Source organism: Phodopus roborovskii, unplaced genomic scaffold (genome assembly GCF_943737965.1).
Source record: "Phodopus roborovskii unplaced genomic scaffold, PHOROB, whole genome shotgun sequence".
NCBI lineage: Eukaryota > Metazoa > Chordata > Mammalia > Rodentia > Cricetidae > Phodopus > Phodopus roborovskii.
The window spans coordinates 12,084,400-12,104,539 of record NW_026126546.1 but is presented as its reverse complement, the minus strand read 5'-3'; the positions used below and the strand labels follow the sequence as shown (position 1 = coordinate 12,104,539).

Here is a 20,140-nt window from a genome sequence, read left to right as displayed (position 1 = left end):
TTTGTAAATATGCCAACTGCCTATGAGTCACTTCTGGGGACCATGCAATGCTGCCCCCTGTGACTGATTCTTTAGTGTCCATATGTGGAACTGGAGGGCTTAGAACCTTTAGAGATAGATTAGGCAAGGTCTGTGATGTTGGTGCATGTTGTTCCTTTGCTAAGAGCTGACAGGTCACTGGGTGGCAGTATTGCCTGCATATTTGCAGTGTTCTTTGATAACCAGATCTCTGAATGGTGAGGCAAGGAGTTTTATCTTTGGGTTGCAGTTGCAGAAAACAAGATGCTATTTTATTTTAACCAAATTTTGAAAACCATGGTAAAAGAAATCTAACGTAACAGGATGAAAATAAATATTAGAATAGATGGTGACAGTTCAGTATCTAACCAGCTCATTGGATCCAGGGTTTGAGTACAAGATGAATAGATAATCAAGGAAATGTAAGTTTATGTGTATTGGTTTGGTTCTCTGTTAGTCACCTAGTTCCTCAGACTAGCAGTGGTATTTTAGAGATGCATTTTGAACAGTGCTGAAACTTCAGACTCCTGCAAGATGCTGCTGATGTTGACTTCAGCACTAGTTTGGGGGTAAGCCAGTCATCCTACTTCGTGAATGATAGGAGTCAAGAGGGTTGCTAGGGAAGAGAGAGTTTTCTTCAATGCTATAGCCACTGGTAAGTTGCCTATGCTACAGTAAACCATTACCTACCCGTGCTCATACAAGCAACCTTAATTAAATTCAGTGGAATACATTCATACAAGATAGAAGGGGGCCATTATTGGGAAGAGAGGGTTCAATGGGAGGAAGGGAGATGAAGATGATGGGGGGTAAATATGATTAAAACACATAAATAGGAGATTGTCAAAGAACAAATATATTTTTTTTTTAGGTCAGAAGAGTAAAACATAATCCCAGCATTTGGGGAGGTGGATGAAGGAAGACTCCCAAGTTCAGAATCATTGTGTGCTCACCATTTAGTTTGAGCTCAGCCTGGGCTGCATGAGAACCTGTTTCAAACACACAGGGTCTGGAGGGGATGAGTCAGTCAGTAAGGAGTCAGTAAGGTGCTTGGCTTGCAAGCAGGATGACCTGAATTCAGATCCCTAACACTCATTTTAAAGGGGTGGGAGTGCATGTCTGTCATCCCAGCACTTGGGAAGGAGGATCCCTAGAGCTTGTTGGCCAATCAGTCTACCTGAATTTGTGAACTCCAGCTTCAGTTTGAGATCTTGTCTCAAAAAATACGGTGGATACTGATTGTACCAGATACCTGATGTTGACCTCTGGCCCAACATTTGTACCCGTAGGAATACATACCTATACATGAACATGTATACAAAAATATATCTTCTAAAGTCACAAGGGTAAAGATAGAGTGTAAGTTTCTAGGAGACAGAAATAGAACTGATACTTTGAAATACTCCTGAAGTAGGCCATGTGTCTGTTGTTTAGCTCCATCTCATCTAATAGAAAAGCAAGGAGGCATATGCATAGCTATTTTGTGAGGCCCAGGGATTTTGCCTGCAACCTTCACTTGCACCTTTGGTCTGAATTTTGATATAACACTCCATTTAATAGATTATTTGGTTTCATAAAAAGAATGTTAATTTTTAGATCTAGCCAGTTTGGGCTTTCAGTATGAAAATGTCCTTGAAAACCAGATGTCTTCTCAAAGCTGATTGTGTCATTTTTGGCTTTCTGTGGAGGAAATGAAACCCTGAAATCTCTGTGTTCTGTCCTTTTGGCACAGCAGCAACTTCTTCAATGTGATATTAAATATAAATGATTTGAGTCTTAGTCTACAAATACTTGTGCTCTTCTGGATGGAGGCAAGCATATCTTCCTGTATAAACCGTAATAGTCTTGGTCCTCCAGAGTGAAGAAGGTGAGATAGTTTTCAGTCACAGGGCAACTGTAGATAGTCATTAATGTTCACAACACTGGCACTCAGTCTAAGTGACCTTGTGTTGCTGAGCACTGGATTGGCCTGACAGATTTACTGTCCAGGTCCTATCCAGACTTGCCCTCAAGTGTTATGTGGAAACCTCTCCTGTCATAGCAGTCAACCCATGATCTGGATTTGTCTGCAGCTGTAGCCTGCCTGAGCCTGCTGACTGGATTCAGAATTCTTCTGTGAGTTTACTTTGATCACCCCAGAGTAATCTTAATTGGGAAGATATACACTTAAATGCTAAATGGGGGTGAAATTAGTTCATCTGCTTACATGGTTAAAATGAAGTTCTTTTTCATCTTTTAAGATTTCCCCAGACCAGAATGCACAGTAAAGGATGATGTCATTGTCTCTGGAGTTTGGTAGTTGATTTATACCCCTAGGCCTTTTCTTCCTGAATAGATTTGCCCATTAGTTTTGATGCTAGGGATGTAACCAAGGCCTCATGAATGCTAGACAAGCACTGCACTGAACCATACTCCCAGCCCAGTCTTGTGAAATAAGCCCCTATACTAAGATTCCATGAGGGAATTAAACCTTTCAAAGTAGATCCTGAGACAAAACTGAGCACCCAGTGCATAGAATGACACCGCTCAGATGTGAAGTACATGTGACTTAAAGTCGTGTTTGGTCTTTGAAGATAACACTGTCCCTCTTTCCAAGTTGTAATTATCTGTCCTCTTGGGTTACTCAGGTGAAACGTGTCAAGAGTTGAAACCAGGGAGTCTGATGCTCCCTGATCAGGGCAAATCTTGGTATTTGATAGCAAAGCAATAGTTGAGGAGACCCAGCTGTAGCTCAATAACATTTGCCCAGCATGCAGAGATCTTAGGTTTAATAACTCAGTACTGCCCACCTACCTACCATCACTACCAAAACAGATGGTTAGGATTCTACTTCTGCCACTTAGTAGCTGTGACATTGATCAACTGTCCTGAAGAAACTGCCTTAAAATAAAATGGAGGCATTCATGACAGGAGTTGAAGCAGGTAGTAAAGTGTAAAAGCTTTCAGTGACCTTAAAAAGTGCTGTGCGCTGGGTGGTGGTCGCGCCACACGCCTTTAATCCCAACCCAGCATTCAGGAGGCAGAGGCAGGTGGATCTCTTGAGTTTGAGGCAAGCCTGGTTTACAAAGCTACAGAGAAAAACCCTGTCTTGAGAAAACAAAAAAATAAATTATATATATTAATATAATAATAATATAAATAATAAAAAGTGCTATGCTCACTTTAGTTGGATAAATGACTCTCCTCTAGCAAACAATGAGAAAATACAGTAGCCCTAGAAATCACAGAACAAGGCTGCTGCGTTGCTTTTTTAATTGCATGGGTAGTTTTAAATAAATGGAGAAAGCACCTTCCAGAAGTTACACTAGCAAGAAGATTCCATCAAGCATTTACATAGTAAATTTCTATAATTTTACAAAGATTCTTGATCTTCACTTGAACTGTACATAAGGATAAACAAACTCCCTCAGGTTGGTGTTTGTCTGCTTGTAGAAGTAAACTAAAACCTGGGAAGCCAAGAGCAGGGAAGAGAAATGATCAAAGGCCATTCATAAACCCCATGTCCACTTTAGGACATGTCAAGAGGCAGGTGTGCAGGTGCACACCTGTGTAAGCCAGCACTTGGGAGATGGAGACAGGAGGGTCTAGAGTTCCAGCCTAGCCTCAGCTATATAGTTTGAAGCCAACCTGTCAAATGACCCTCCTTGTATTGGACAAACTACCACCTTTAAGTTAAAACAATCTTAAAAGCTGTAGTCCTGAATTACAATATTTTTGAATACCTTAGATGGCTGGGTGTCAAAAGACAATACTTGGAAGTCATCTATGAGGTTTAAAAGAATACTTTAGAGGAATCTTTCTCTGCTATCCTCTAGGCAGTGTAATGGTCAAGGAAAGGGCCCAGTGTTGGGTGGCTCTTTAGACACTAATTAGCTGAGGAAAGAGTTCATTGGCAAAAGTGTCCTCCCAAGAATGGTCTATACCAAGTGGAGAAGACATATCACTGAAGGGAGAAGGGGAGCCCTCATATCCACAGTCACTATAAGCATCCAGCAGGCAGGAAGATGGTTTCAGACAGTGGCTGGATGAAAGCAGGTCTGAGATGCCCGGCTCTGGAATGAAGTCTTCTTCCAAAGGTTCTTTCTTCACTGAGACAATGAGTTCAGGGGGATCTTCTGAAGAGCTGAGAGGTGCTTCCTCAATTTTCACTACCACATTAGTTTGGCTCTCTGTCTCAGAAGGGATCTCTAAGACTAGAGGCTTGGTGTATACATGGTCAAAGCGAATGAGTTCATTAATGGCTTCCAGCTTGGCTGATGAGGTCCCCACTGACAGAGAAAGGGAGGCTGGTAAGGAACTAGGTCCTGGGTAGACCTCTGGGAGTTCCTCCAGATTGGCAGACTCTGGGGATGGACATTTGAAAAACATGACAGGGTCCAACTTGTCCAGAATGCCCAAAAGGATATCAGACTGCAAGAGGTAAAACAAAAAAGTTCACTATTAGAATGAATGTGGTAGTCTACCAGGAACACTTAGTACTAATGAGTTCCACAATGTCAATTAGGCCTTATGCTCTCAGAACACAGTACCCACTCACCAAACCAGCTTCTTCTCACTCCATGATCTAAACCACTGAAAATTAAAGTGACTGCTCACCCCTAATCCTACCAACACTACCTTCTCTTTCTCCATTTGCCTGGCTAGGCATGTCACACCATCATATAGATACTACAGAATGAGCCAATCTTACACAGCACTTTAGTAAGGCAAAACAAGCTCTACCTCGGAGTCTGAAGAGTCAACAGTGTCAGAATCCATGGGAAGATGTTCTGGGGAGGTGACAACTGGGCCTGCACCTGCTGCAGAGGTGCACGTAGTCTGAGTGCTGCGGACTCAGCAGACCCGGCCACCGGCCTTACTCCATTTCCCTGGAAGGAAAGACCAAAGTGAGGGGACAGCCAGAAGTCTCCAAGGAAATGCACACCACGCTATGGGAGGTGGCTCAGCACAAGCCTGCTTGTTATGCAAGTACCCATGTAAAAAGTGGAGCATGATAATTGCAGAGACATGAGGATCACCAGGGTTTGCTGGCCATCAACCTAGCTCCAGATTTGTAAAATAATCTGCTTCAAAGGAATAAGGTGGGGAGCGATAGATAGGGCAAGATGTCCAGCATCTTCCTTTCGCCTCTACATTTTGCATAGATGTGTACAAACCCACACTCATGTACACAAATACCATGTCTATATAACTACACCAAATAAAGTAGTACATGCCTGTATCTTAACACTTGGAAAGGAGAAACAAGGTTATCAGCTACAAACCAAGTTTGAGACCAACCTGGGCTACATGAGTGTATCAAAAATAAAAGTCCAGGAAACAAGCCACTCCCCAGCGCCAGGGAGGCTATGGCAAGAGGATGATGAGTTCAAGGCCAACGTGGATTGTATACAGAGAGACTTTGTCTCAAAACAAGACCAAAAGCCCACCAAATCTGACCTTGCAGTCTCATTCTATTTGATGTCTGCATGTATAGCTTGTTGGCTATTGGTGTTAGCACTTGTTCTGAGAGAACTATGTAAATTGAATTACTTGTATTATTAGGGCTTAGTAGCACTCCATTACACACTTGAAGAATGAGTATCACTGAAGAATGAACACATTGCCTGTTGGAAATGTGGAGAAACTTAGGGGAAATTTTCAAGACTGATCATGTGGCACATGTCTGTAATTCCACTACTTTGGAGGCAGAAAAACTGATGCAAGTTCAAAGACCAGCCAAAATTAAGAGATTAAGAGTCTGTCTCAAAAAAGAAGGAAAAGGAAGACTTGATCAGAGGTTGGGAACACAAATACAATCCGTTCATGTCACAACCAGGTCTCACAAGATTTACCTTGGACTCTGTCTCTGGAGCCTCTTCAGTAGCCAATATATCCATTCCCAATCGAGTTCTTAACTCCTGGTTCTCAATCACAAGGCCATGAGTTTTCTCCCGTAAAAGCTGATTTTCTAACAGAAGTTTTTGGTTCTGTAAGAAAATCCAGAAAAGGCTATTAAAATGTGATTTGTTACAGTTGGTTTTCTCATTGATCTCATAAATTCTATGCATATGCAGTTGTTCATAACTATTGTGCCACTGGTGGTTAATGGTATAGCACAGTTAGTAGAATGCCTGCCCTAATATGAACCCTGGGTTCAACCTCCAGCTCTGCATAAAACTAGTATGGGTGGCTCATGCCTGTAATGCCAGCACGTGGGAGATAGCAGCAGGAGGAACAGAGACCCAGGGACATCCTTGGCTACACAGCAAGTTAGATGCCCACCAACATATGATAAATGAAACAGATGAAAATGTGGCACATATGCACAGTAGAATGTTACTTGGCTGTAAAGAAAATGGAAGTTGGCAGGAAAACGTGTAGATTTGTTAAGTCAGGCGGCTCAAACACAGAGGCAAGAGTTCTCTTGCATTGTAGATCTTACTCTGTGTGTGTGTGTGTGTGTGTGTGAGAGAGAGAGAGAGAGAGAGAGAGAGAGAGAGGGAAGAAGGGAGGGAGGGAGAAAGAGTGTGTGTGTGTGTGTGTGTGTGTGTGTGTGTGTGTGTGTGCATATAAATGGATGTAAATGTAAGCCAAAGCTATAAGTCCAAGAAAGGGTAAAGGATGCTGGGATGTGGGATATGGACATGTGCCCAGAAAGCAAAACGATACTGGGGGTGGGAGGAGTGTGGAGGAAATGGCAGGGAAGAACAATCAATCAACTAAAACAAGTTGCTTGAAAATGTCCCAATATTCTGTATGCTGAATATAGAACAAAGTGGGGGTGGTAGGCTATACCTAACTAACAAAATAGTTTGGGTTTTTTTTTTTTATACTCTTACTGATATGACCCACATTTCTTCTACGAACCAGCTGATGATTAAAACTTTAAAAAGAACAATAGCCCTTGCTCAGATTAGATAACAAGAGAACCCTAGAAGGGCGGAAGCTCTAGCGAGCTTTGGCAGAGCCAAGAGTACAGAAGGTTAAGCCATGATCTATCTGACCTAGCTAATCTCTGAGCAACTTCTATCGATAGTATCTAGCTGCCAGGAGTGAGTCATGTCTGCCTTCATCACCTATCTGCTAGGCTAGTTAAACTTTAAATGGCACTTTTTTTTTCTGGGGGAGGGGAGAGAGGGAGGGATTCGAAACAGGGTTTCTCTGTGTAGCTTTAGAACCTGTCCTAGAACTAGCTCTGTACACCAGGCTGGCCTCGAACTCACAGAGATCCCCCTGCCTCTGCCTCTCAAGTGCTGGGACTAAAGACGTGCACCACCAATGCCCGGCTTAAATGGCACTTTGAGTTGTATTCTAAAGGGCTGCGGCAGCTTAGGATGGGCAGGGAAGAAAGTATGGCCTAAAATCCCTTTACCTCTTCTTCCAAATCCACCACTTGCTGTTCCAGCTCGCTCATCCGGGCTTTCTTTCTATCTCGGGCAGTCTGCGCTGCTACTCTGTTTTTCAATTTCCTGAAGGAAGACAAGGAATATAACGGAATATAATATCACCTCCAGCTTTCCTGATTCTTCATTTGCAAATGTGGCCAGCTGGTGCTTTCCATGACTTTACAGAATAAGGATAAACAGTGGTAAACACATTCTGAGGCTCTTCCTCTCAAAAAAAGACAAAAACCACAGCTTTTCTGCCCGCGGGCCTTGAAGACTTGCTTCTCTTCCATGTGGCTGTCCACTCAAGCCTTACTTTACCACCAGGCAAACAGATTCCCGTTGCGTCATAACCATCTTCCCTCCCCCGCGGCTTTCTGGTTCCGATACTGTCCAACAGGCTCCCTGAAGGCGGCCGGGGCGCTACCAACCATCCCTCCCCAAGATCGACTCGGGCTGCCAGAGGCTGGTGACTCGGTGGTTCCCAGTGCTGAGCGAGCGGCTGCAATGACAGCCAGAGTGGACCCTGCCCTGGGACCCCCAAGAGCAAGCATTCACGGAGGACTGAGTGTCAGACACCAGTGTTGGCCTCTCCCGACAGACTGAACAGACCTTCGGAGGGGCTGCCACCTCAGCTCCGCGCCTCCCTCCAGTAGATACCAGAGGCGAAGCTGCTCACCCCACGGAGCCCTCCCAACCGCCACACCAGAGTTCCACGCCCGGCCTTGCCGCCCCGCCCGCCGGGCCCACCTCCGCAGCGCCTTCTCCTCCGGGCTCAGGTGCGTGAGGCGCTGCCGCTTGCGAGCCTGCGGCGCCCCGCTCGCCTCGGACCCTGCTGCCCGTGAGCCCGGAACCATGAGTGGCAGCGCCCGGCCGTCCGCGGCGGGCTGGCCCGACAGGAGCAGCACTTTCGGGGCCGCGGAGGCCGAGTTCGGGGACGCTGCCACCACCACCATGGTCAGGAAACGTCTACGCCAGCGCCGCCACCGCCCCCGCCCCGTAGCCGCTAGCCGCGCCCAGCCTTTCTAGGGTCGTGGCCGTCTGCGATAGGCCCTCTCCGCGTGACGCACGGCTATTCTCCGCGCCTATTGGTTCTGCGGGCCAGAGGGCGGGCCCAGGCGGGCGGGGCGGGTGTCCAGCGTGGCTGCACAGCTGTCGGCCTGGCGAGTTGGGCCTGAGGGCGAGTGGACAGCGGAGACCGGGTTATTGGAGGCCGGGGTCCTCCGCAAACGCGTTCCCACCCCATCTCTGGGAATGCCAGGCTTTTCTCGCTGGCCAGATTTCCAGAGTGAGTCTCACAGATCTTTACCCCAGCCTGACCACATTTTAATGTCCAGCGCCACGTCGGCCCCCAGAGCAGTGGAAAATCGAACCCAAAGCATATCCGGCTTGGAATTAGCGGACGCGCGCACGCGCGCACACACACACACACACAAATTTTGCAGGAGTTAGCGGACACATATACAAACACACACATACACACAATTTTTGCAAGATGAGTCTTTGGGAAAGGAGACAATTTCAAATCTAAGTGTAGTCGGGTATGATGATGCTCGCCCGAAGTCTCAGCACTTTGTTTCCAGTTTGAGGACAGCCTGGGCTACATAAGGAGGTCTGAGCTAGCCGGAGTTATTCTTTTAAAAAAAGAAAAATAACTTTAAAAGAAAACACCAGAACATTGTTTAGCACATAGTAAAGGGTTGATAAATAATGTCTGCACAGTGGGGATACATGTGGTTTCGTTTTGCTTATATTTCTAAACTCCCTGGTATGAGCTTAAATCACCATCTTTGCCTTTGTTTTGCTATGCTACAGCCTGAACACAGAACCTAGTGTTCTACACTCAACTATTCCTTCAGCCCACTTCATCTATGAAATTAGAGATACCGCTAAACTGTGTCCCAGCCTTGACATTATTAGCATGTCTTTCTTTGGCAAGTGAAGGGGGATAGGATGCAGGGATATTAGGTGTCCTCCTCTGTTGCTCTCAGCCCTATTCTCTCTAGGTAATGTCTCCCGCTGCACTTGAAGCTTGCCCTGGGGGCTGTGCTGGCTGGCCATCAAGCTTCTCTCCAACACTGGTGTTATAAGCAGGCTCAGCCATGCTAGACTTTTCACTTGGGTGCTGGAATTCGAACCCCCAATCTTCATGTTTGTGCAGCATTCTTACCCACAGAGCCATCTGTCCAGCTCCTACATAAATGTCATTTTTATGAGGAGAAAATAAACTGTTCTATGTGACAACTGAATTGGGTTTTACCTGGGCCTCGGGGAAAGTCAGTCAAATGGCTAGAAATGCCTTCCTTTTTTCCTTCTTCTTCTTTTTTTTTTTTTTTTTTTTTTCTTTTTTCTTTTTTCTTTTTTCTTTTAGACCGTAGGGTCACCAGGTCCAGTGGCTCTACTTTAAGGAGGTCAGCCAGTTCTTGTGGAAGAGGAGTCACCAGGCAGCTGCAAGAGAGCAATTCAGACTCAAGATTATTAAACAGGGGAAACTACTGACAACCCACAGATGCACCTCATTTTCTGGAAGTGATGACAAGTGGTAAGCTCCCTGGATCATAAACCAAAACCTTGGCAAGGAGACACTACTTCATGCTCCATGCCTGGCGTGTCTCTGGTTCTAGGGGTGCAAAGGTGGGAAGGCGTGCCAAGCCTCAAAGAGTCTAAGGAAAGGTTCAGGAGTGTGGAATCAGATTAGTTCTTCCAAACAAGGTGGTCCTCCAGGGAGAAGTAAAAGCAATGTCTGTTTCATCCACCCTTTAAAGAAAGCAGTGGTTCCCAGACTTCCTAATGCCACTACCCTTTAATACAGCCCCTCATGTTGCGACTCCAACCATAAAATCATTCCATTATTAATTCACAACTGTAATTTTTCTACTGTTATGAATCATAATGTGAATAGCTGATATGCAGGATATCTGATAGTCGACCCTTGTGAAAGGGTCATTTGACCCCTGCTCCCCCCAACACACACAAACACACACACACACACACACACACACACACACACACACACACACGGGTCACAGCCCACAGGTTGAGAAGCATCGCTTTAAAGAAATACAGTGTTTTTTATTCCCGGAATAAAAAAAGGGCTATGAGTCCCTTTTCTCTGGCCATACTGATGAGGGAACACAATGACCATTCCTTTAAATAGGCAGGTCCAGCTCAGGGTAGAGGCCCTTCTGAAGAGCAAGAAGCCTGCCTTTCTTAGGCTGTGAGCTGCTGGGTGCTAAAGAGCCTCCAGTGACAGGAGGTTCACTGCTGCCTGTGAGCTCTTGCCAGAGAAACCCTTGGAGCTCTGTTGGTAGAAATCCGTGTAAAAGGACCTTGTATATCTGTGAGAGGCTCTAAGGAAAATCATGTAACTATGGCATACACTCTTCTACTTATTAGGATTTATTAACGCCAAAAGGATGTCTGGAACTGGGCTAGCAGTCCCAGAGGAACACTGAAACTCAAAGCTTTGGGAGCTAAAGAGATGACTTTGTCAGTCAAGGCCCCTGATCCTGAAAGGTGACAATCTGAGCCGATCCCTGGAGGCCACATCAAGATGGAGAGAAGCAACTGCACAAAGTTGACCTCCGCCACACATGCCTGGTCACATCATGTGTCCACAAACACACTGGGGATGACGATGAATAAAAACCATTGGGCATAAAAAGAAAACGCGGGGTTGGGAATGTAGTTCAGGGGCAGAGCGTTTGCTTAGCAGTCATGGAACCCTGCATTCACTTTCTAACGCTGCCAGGAAAAAAATAAAATAAAAACAGAGAAAGAGCAGGGGAGGGAAGGAGGAAGAAACGAGAGAAATAAAAGGAATGTGAACGACTCCTTTAGGGCAAAGTGAGTAATTCTGTGGGTGGACAAAGTACAAGATGAGGGCAGAGGAGAAAAATTTCGTAGCTGTATTTTGGTCTTGGTTAATGGGGTAGAAGTGGAATGCGGATTTTTCACTCCCTCAGATATTTTTCAGGGCTTTTTATCTTTCTGGCAAACATTTCAAATCATACTGAGAACAGTAACTTGGCCCAGTGCAGACTGCTGTTTGTGAAATCTTCACCAGTTAAATGCAAACACTTGAATGGTTTCATATCCTCTGTGCAAGATTAGCTAGATAACTCTTTCATAAGAGACCATTAATGTTTTAAAGCATCCACAAGACACAACTGATTCGAAGTAGATAAACTAAGTCCTCAGTCTTGTGACACACAAGAAGCAGTGATGGCCAGTAAAACATAAAGTCAAAGACAAGTCACAGGGAAGGCTAGAGCTGGGGTCAATTATCTGAAACTACAGTGGAGGAGAGATTTGGTAGACCTTGACAAGCCATGGAGCACTTGAAGTGTAGCTGCTCTGAGGGCACTTCCCTGCACCCTGAAAAGTAGTTAAAGCCACCAAACGGTTTAGAGATGTTGAAATCTGTGAATCTTACTGCAATTAAAAACAAAACAAACAAAAACAAATCAGAGCCAGGTGGTAGTGTGGCAACCTACTCGTAACAGTGGTGCACACCTATAACCCTGAGCACTCAGGAGGCAGAGGCAGGTGGATCTCTGTGAGTTCCAGGCCAGCCTGATCTACATAGTGGGTTCCAGGACAACCAAGGCTGATATACAAAGAAACTCCATCTGGGAAAAACAAACAAATTAAAAGACTGTGTAGGCTAGATGGGGGATATAGTTCAGTAGGAGAAGTGCTTATCTACCAGGCACCAAGCCCTGGGCTCCTGCCTCATTTGGGGAGAGGTTGATCCCAGACACTATTTACATAAATAAATGTGTTGTTTATAATTTTACCCTTTTCTTGATACCTCACCATTTAATGTAGTGCTTTTAGAACAAGGTTTCAATATGGTGGCAATGACTACTGTGGAAACAGACTGACTGGAAGATCCCTTGCTGCAAGAACTCCAGGCTAGCCTGAACCACACAGACATCCTGAAATTAAAATCACCACTCTTAACCCTGAGTCCTAGGATTAAAGGTGTGTACCACTTCCTCCTAGCTTCTTGCTTCTGAGATTAAAGGTGTGTGCCTGGCTTCTATGGCTTGTGGCTGACTTTGCTTTCTGAATCTTCAGGCAAGCTTTAACAATCATAATATATCAGCACATGTGTGAGTATTTGGCCTGCTTATATGTATGTGCACCACATGTATGTGATGCTGAGAAAGCTAGAAGAGGGCATCGTATCCCTGAGAGCTAGAGTTACAGGTGGTTGTGAGCAGTCATATATGTGTTGGAAACTGAACTTCGCATGGAAGACTCGGAAGTGTGCCTAACCACTGAACCATCTTTCCAGACTTAACAGTGAATTCAATTTGACCTGTTCCTATAACCTCTCACACTGTGCTGGGAGCTGGGATGAGATCCAGGGTCTTGCACATACTTACCAGTGTTTCTACTACCAAGCCACAACTCCTGTTGTCTCCATCATTTATTGACCATTTTGATATTTCTAAATATATCTGGGTTTTGTTTGGGGGGGTTGTTTGGTTTTTTTTTTTTTTTTTTTTTTTTTTTAGTACAGGATTTCTTTGTGTAACAGCCCTGACTGTCCTGGAACTCACTCTGTAGATATCAGGCTGACCTAAAACTCAGAGATCCACCTGCCTCTGCCTCCTGAGTGCTGGGATTAAAGTGTGCACCACCAATGCCCAGGGTTTGTTTTGTTTTGTTTTGTTTGAGGAAATCTTTTTTTAATTTTTTATTATTTATATGTATGAGTGTTTTTTCTGCATGTATGTCTGTGTGCTACATGTGTTCCTGCTGCCTTCCAAGGCCAGAAGAATGCAACAGATCCCGTGGAACAAGAGTTAGAGACAGCTGTAAACCAGGAATTGAATCAGGATCATCTGATAGGGTAGCCAGTGCTCTTAGTCACTGAACTGTCTCCCCAGTCCATAAGGCTGTTCCCAGCCCAGATCCAGTCCTATGATCAGCCATTGTGCAAGCTCTGGGGATGGAACATAGGGCTTTGCATGTCCCAGATACACTCTCTGCTACTGAGCTACCCCTGAGCCCCAAAAGATCTTCCCTTCCTTCTTTCCTTCCATTTTAATTTCTTATTTTATTATTTAATGCATATGGGTAAACCATATGCACATGTCTGGTGACTGCAGAGGCTAAAGGGGAGTGTCAGAATGCCTAGGACTTAAGTTACAGATGGCTGTGAGCAGCTGGGAAGTGAACTCAGGTCCTCTGCAACCACAGAGGTCTCTTAGCCACTGGGTGTCTCTCCAGTCCTCTTGTACTTTATAAAACAAGATTTTACTATGTAACCCAGGCTGGCCTCAACCTCAGTGTGTAGCACAGGCTGGCCTCAAACCTGTACCAGTTCTCCTGCCGAACGAGGCCTCTCTGTCACTGGGATCATAGACATGTACCACCATACCCTGTTGGGGTTTGGTTTTTGTTTTTTTTTTGGGGGGGGGTGTTTGTTTGTTTTGGGGTTTTGTTTTTGTTTTTTTGTTTTTGTTTTTGGGTTTTTTTGGGGGTTTTTTTGTTTGTTTGTGTTTTTGTTTTTTTTTTTTTTGGTCTGTTTTTCTTTTTGTCAGTGCTGGGGATTAAGCCTCTGGCCTTTAATCCCCAGCACTGACCTCACTAAATATAACCTCACATTTCAATGCCTTCAGCATGCTATAAAATGTGTATATTTTCCCTGTTAAAAAAAAAACTGGAGATTTATTTATTGACAAAGATCTAGCACTAAGCGTGCTTATTGTTGCAAGAGTTTATGCTTCTTTTTATTGTTTATTTATTCATTTATTTGACAGTGCTGGTGGAATGCCACTGTTCCTACATTTTCTTAGTAGACAGATTAAAAAAAATAAATACACATTACTGTTTGCTTGCCAACATATATAACAAAGTGTCAATGCAGATAGCTGTATTTACTTCTGTATTGGTCAGCAGCACATGTTTTAAAACTCTGGGCTCACTCCATTAAGTCCAATTCTAACCCACATAAAAAGTTGTATTTTTGTTGTTTTGTTTTTGAGTGAAGGTCTTACTATGTAGCTCTGGCTGTCCTGAACTCACAGAGATCTGCCAGCTCAAACGGTATATTCTTACCTTCTCTCCTTTCTTGGAAAGATCTTATTTTTTATTTTCAGTTATGTTTATGTACTTGGGTATGAGCATGCAAATGTTGGTGCCCTAGAGGCCAGAGGCTTAGGATCCCCTGGAGCTGGAGTTATAGGCAGTTGTGAGCTGCCAGACCTGGGTGCTAGGGACCAAACTCTGCAAGACCAATGGTCATCAACTGTGAGCCATCTCTCCAACCCCCCCCCCCCCACACACACACCCCATCCTCTCATGTTCTTAACTCTGCTCTCTAACAATGAGACCATAGCCTTCAAGCTGAGTGTGGTGGCATGAGCCAAAAAGGCAGCCTGGGTACTGAGGGGAGGAGGGATCCTGTCAGGAGGGAGGGGAGGAGGGAGGGAGAAAGAGAGCTCTCATTAACCTTAATGTTCGTACTTGCTAAATAAATTCTCATGTTTGTGCATGTATGTAATCTATTATCAAGAGAACGTTCAATCTTCAGCCTCAGAAGGTGTGAACAGACCACACACACACACACACACACACACACACACACACACACACACGTGTTTAGATTACAGGTACCACTGTGACCAGACTCAGCAAACCCTTAGCCCTCTGAGCCTCAGTCCATAAATCTTCAGCTTTATTAAATGGATGGTGATGAAGTCTCACTTACCATGTATAGTACATACATTTCATTGAACAGGTTTAAAAGAATAACAAACAAAATTTTAATTGTTTTTAAATTTTATCACATTTTATTCATTTAAATTGGGTGGGTGAAGCATGCCACAACATGCATGCAGAGGTCACAGGACAACATGTGACCATCAGTTCCTTCCATGAAGTGGGTTCCAGGGACTGAACCCAGGTCCTCAGACTTGGAGGTGAGTGTTTTTACCCACTGAGCCATGTCACTGATGTTAGTTAGTTACCTGGATAGTTAGTTAGTTAGTTGCTAGAGCATAAACCCAGGACAGTGTACACACTAAACACATGCTGTACCCCTGACTTACATCTGCAGCCCCGAAGTTTTATAGTAAGATGTCGTAGTGGGCGCTGGAGACACGGCTCAGCATGGAAAGCACTTGCTGCTCTTGCAGAGATCATCAAGTGGTTCACAGCTCCCTATAGCTGCAGCTTTGGAAAGTCTGAGCTTTGCCAAGCTTCCCTGAGCACCCATCTATCTGCACATTCCCACACCAACACACAGACATGCACAAACAACAATAAAAACATGGTCCTTTTTTTACATAGTTATATGTGTACGGGTATTTGCTTACATGTATGTATGCGTACCACATGTGTGCCAAGAAGAGGAATACAGACAGTTGTGAGCTGCCGTGTGGTACTGGAACTGGACTCATGTCCTCTGCAAGAGCAGCAAGGCCCTGAGTTTGATATTCAGTGAGGTGGGGGTGGGGGGAATAGTGAGAGTTCAGTAGGAAGAGGGCTGCTTTAACGGGTGTAGCAGGTTCAATTCTCAGTCCCACATAAACTGCCCCAGGTGGCACATGCCTGTAAATCCTAGCATCCAGAAGGTGGAAACTGGAAGATTAAGCATTCAAGGTCATTCTCAGATACATAGTGAGTTTGAGATTAGCCTAAGTTACATAAGACTGCTGCCCTCAGCATATTCAAGCTCTGGCTTGGATCCAGGCACTTCCAATTTTTTTTTTAAATTCAAAAAAATGAAACAACACTCTTTGCTAATATTTACATTTATGACAAGACATTTTAGCTATCAAATTTAAAATCTATAGAGGTGTTAAAGAAAATGTGCGCCAGGCTATTTGTTAAAGACATTCAGACTTTACTCACTCTGGATTTGGGGTTGAGAAATAGATTCTGAAGCTGGGGAGAGAGACTGGGTCCAACGCCAAACACTGCATGGCCAAGTGGGGCTTTTCAGCTCAAGCAGCAGGGTGGAAACCAGAGGATGGAAAATTACTAAGAGGAAACTTCAAAGACGAAGGAGATCCTGGCTAAACCGACCTAACAGGATGTGTGCAGGCCGGCCAGGTGGCCAGCAATGACGGGTGGGGGTGGGGGAACCTGGAAGGGACAAGGAAGGGAGAGGAGCTGATGGCATGTTGAAGGTGAGCAGATATCCAAGTCACAGGTTCCAGATAAAGTGACAGAGAAGTGTTCTTGATGAAGCAAGATTTCTTAAGACCTAGAGGAGGGGTTGCACCCTGACTAAAATGTGGCCGGCCAAGCAAAGGATCTTTGTCAGGGGTCTATAGCATTGTTACATTGTTTAAGTGACTATGAGAACCAAATAATTTGAGATCACTGTTCTAGAAAAGCAGAAGCCAAACACTATAAGAAAGAAAGATCGGAAATGAAAGAATGAGGTACTGGAAGACAGAGGACAATAACAACAACAGAAACTATAACATCAAATTGAGACAAAAGGGGAGGCAGGGCAAGGGTGTATCTTAACAGAAGAGGACCTGGGCTCCATTCCCAGCACCACAAAAATAAATGAATGAATGAATGAATAAATAAAAAAGAATAACCACAAGAAATGAATAACTAGAAAAATGAGATAAATTGGTAAACATAAATTCAAATATGTAAATATTTTACAATAAATGTGAGGGCTGGAGCTATGACTCAGTGGTTAAGAGCACCGGCTGCTCTTCCAGAGGACCTGGGTCTGATTCTCAGCGTCCACATGGCAGCTCACAGCTGTCTGTAACCCCACTTTCTTCTGTCCTTCACAGGCACCAGTGGTGCACAGACATAGTACCTGAAGACAAAACATTCATACATCTAAAACAAGAATATAAATAACAAAAAAGTAAACAAATGTGAATAATCCGGTAGGGTGGCACATGCCTGCAGTCCTAGCAATCAGGAGGTGGAGGCAGGAAGATCAGGAGTTCAAGGCCATCCTTGCCTATGTTATGACTTCAAAGCCAGTTTGGTCTCTATGAGACCCTATGTTAAAAAACAAAAACAAAACAAGACAATGAAATGGCTTAGTAGATAAAGGTGACTGCCATGCATTTCTGATGACTCCAGTTTGATGCTTGGAATCCACTGTAAAAGAAGAGAAATGATGGCACAAAGTTGCCCTCTGACCTCTACACGTGAAACAGATGCACTCCACTACACACACAGACACATTCTCGCTTGCGCGTGCGAACGCGCGCGCAAGCACACACACAATAAATAAAACAGAAGAATAATAAAAAAAGTGAATTATAGTTTCTTCTTAAAAGAGAGTTTATTATATATTACATATAGTTATAGACCCCCATCCATGGTGGTAACACTCGGGAGGCAGAGGCAGGCAGAGTTCTGTGAGTTTGAGGCCAGGCTAGTCTACAAAGTGAGTTCCAAGACTGTTATGTACAGAAACCTTGTCTAAGAAAACCAAATAATAATAATAATAATAATAATAATAATAATAGCAGCATCTATTGCTCCTAGGCATCCAATAACACCAAGTTTCGGGGGAAAAGAGTTGTTTTATTTTGAGATGACGACTTGCTGTATTGCTTAGACTGCTCTCACAGACTTCTGCGTCAACCACCTAAGTAAGAAGTTAGGACTGCAGGTTTGCAACTCCACACCCAGCAGGGAATTAACAGTTTTGAGTGAATGCATCATCACCATCTTCTTCATGTTGCTTGGGCACATGCTAAGCACACACTCAACCACCAAGCTCCACCCTAGCCCTTTGGATGACGACCGAACTACCAGATTTCCTAAAAGATTCTTCCTTCTCTTTTCCTTTCTCTCATTCATTCATTTCTTTGAAACTCATGGTTTCACAGACCTCAACTTAATAATGCTTTTGCCTCTGCCTCCCAGGGCTGGGATTTCAGCATGCTCCCCCCCCCCCTGCCCAGCCTAAACATACTCTAAATGACAGAACATCCTTTAGATCACTCTGGGAGACTGGTGCCTAATACCATTCTCATGAAGGCAGAATTCAGCCTCGGGCTGGCTCATCTCGAACACAAAATGCTGGATATGCTCTCTCTACAGCACACTGACAGTGTTCTCAGTATAGTATTTACTGTCCTGTCCTAAGCCAAATCTACTCTGTTCATGGAGCTTATTTGAAAACACTCAACTGCCAGATTCTAGTGAAACTGAAGACAGCTGAGTAGTACAGTTTGAACCAATGTATCAGGAAGTTCCGAGACAGGATTCCAGGTAGAGGATTCCAGGAAGTTTATTCAGTGGCAAGGACTTTACCGGGAGCCTTTCACCTTTTGCCTATTGGCTTTACCTCCTTTCCTTTTTTCGTCCTGCCTGGAATGTTGACCTAGCTGCATAAACTGAGAGGGTTCGGCAGCCATTTTGCAAGTGTGAGAAAAGAAACCTCATGCATGTTGAAGAAGTGAGAGGAAGCTTGCCTGATTGCTTCATGGCTTCACAGCATGGCCATCTACCAAAGACTGGGCACTCCCACATCCCAGTTGCATAAGAACTGTAAAAACCAGGGCAGCTGGGTTCTTGTGACATGCCATAAAACACAGTCCTGTGATGGCTTCTCTGAACACTGTCTTTGTTGTTCTTAGAGGTGGGTTATCAGCACTGTGAGGAAAACTACACCTGAGTAGGACATCTGAAGTAGGTGGCCCTCAGACAGGAGCCTGTTTTCTGATACCAGGAAAGGGATGAGTCACTAAGCTGGAGTCCCTGTGGTGGGTGAGAAGAAAGGAAGAGATAATCACCTGAGGACTACTGACAACTTTTCCATTGTTGTTGCTGCTGCTGCTGTGTGTAGTTTTGCGTGTGTGTCTGTGTGTAGTATTGTGTATGTGTAGTGTAGTGGTGTATGTGTCTGTGGTATGTGATATGTTTGTGGTGGTGTATGTTTGTGGTGGTGTGTGTGTGTAGTAGTGTGTGTAATTGTTTTGGTATGTGTGTGGTGGTCTATGTGTGTGTGAATGGTGTGGTGTGTGCATATGGTGTATGTGTGTATGTGGTATTATATGGTGGTGTATATGTGGTGGTTGTGTGTGTGTGATGTTGTGGGGGGGTCTGCGTGGTGGTGTGTATGTATCAGTGGTGTTGTGTGTGTAGTGTTGTGTATATGTGTGGTGTGGGGGTGTTGTGTGGTGTGTATGGTATGTTGTATGCATGTGTGTATGAGGGATGTGTGTGTGTGTGTGTGTGTGTGTGTGTGCACTGACATGTGTGTATGCCCTCAAGCATGTGTTTACAGGAGTATGTGTTGGAAGGCCAAGGACTGGCATCTGGTCTACACTACACTACACTGAGTACTGACCCTGTGTCAGAAAATAAATGATAAGTAAAATATTTTAGCTTGAGATTTTTGTTTTCTTTTATCTTCAAGAATATTTTTCTTTAAAAAATGTATCACACGTATCTGTTCAGTTGTGTGAGACTGGACAGCAGGCTTTCACACCTATGCCCGGTGGAGTGTGGAGGTCTAAAGCAACCTGCAGGAATCAGTTCTTTCTCCTTCCCATGTAGGTCCAAAATATTAAACTCATGTCATCAGGCTTGGTGACAAGCACCTTTACCCATGGAGCCATGTTGATAGCCCAAGACCATTTTGTTAATGAACTTGTAACATAACTGGCTTTATGAGGTAAACTAATGAGGAATCCTAATATGGTAGAATCAAAGTAAGGCACACTCTGGGCCTGAGTCAGCACACTTGCACATCCATTTACTGTTTACAGCATTCTTGTTTGATGTTTTTAGGGAAGCAT

The 20,140-nt window shown here is 44.3% G+C and overlaps 1 protein-coding gene across 1 annotated transcript; it reads right to left on the bottom strand.

The window, feature by feature from the left end:
* Positions 1–3,253: 3,253 nt before the first annotated feature.
* On the bottom strand, positions 3,254–8,373 carry Xbp1 (X-box binding protein 1). The gene is given in 6 exon segments (XM_051200182.1): positions 3,254–4,428; positions 4,741–4,848; positions 4,851–4,886; positions 5,853–5,987; positions 7,373–7,469; positions 8,136–8,373. Coding segments are annotated over 6 exon segments (1,134 nt in total). The 5' UTR covers positions 8,342–8,373; the 3' UTR covers positions 3,254–3,876.
* Between the last annotated feature and the right edge of the window lie 11,767 nt (positions 8,374–20,140).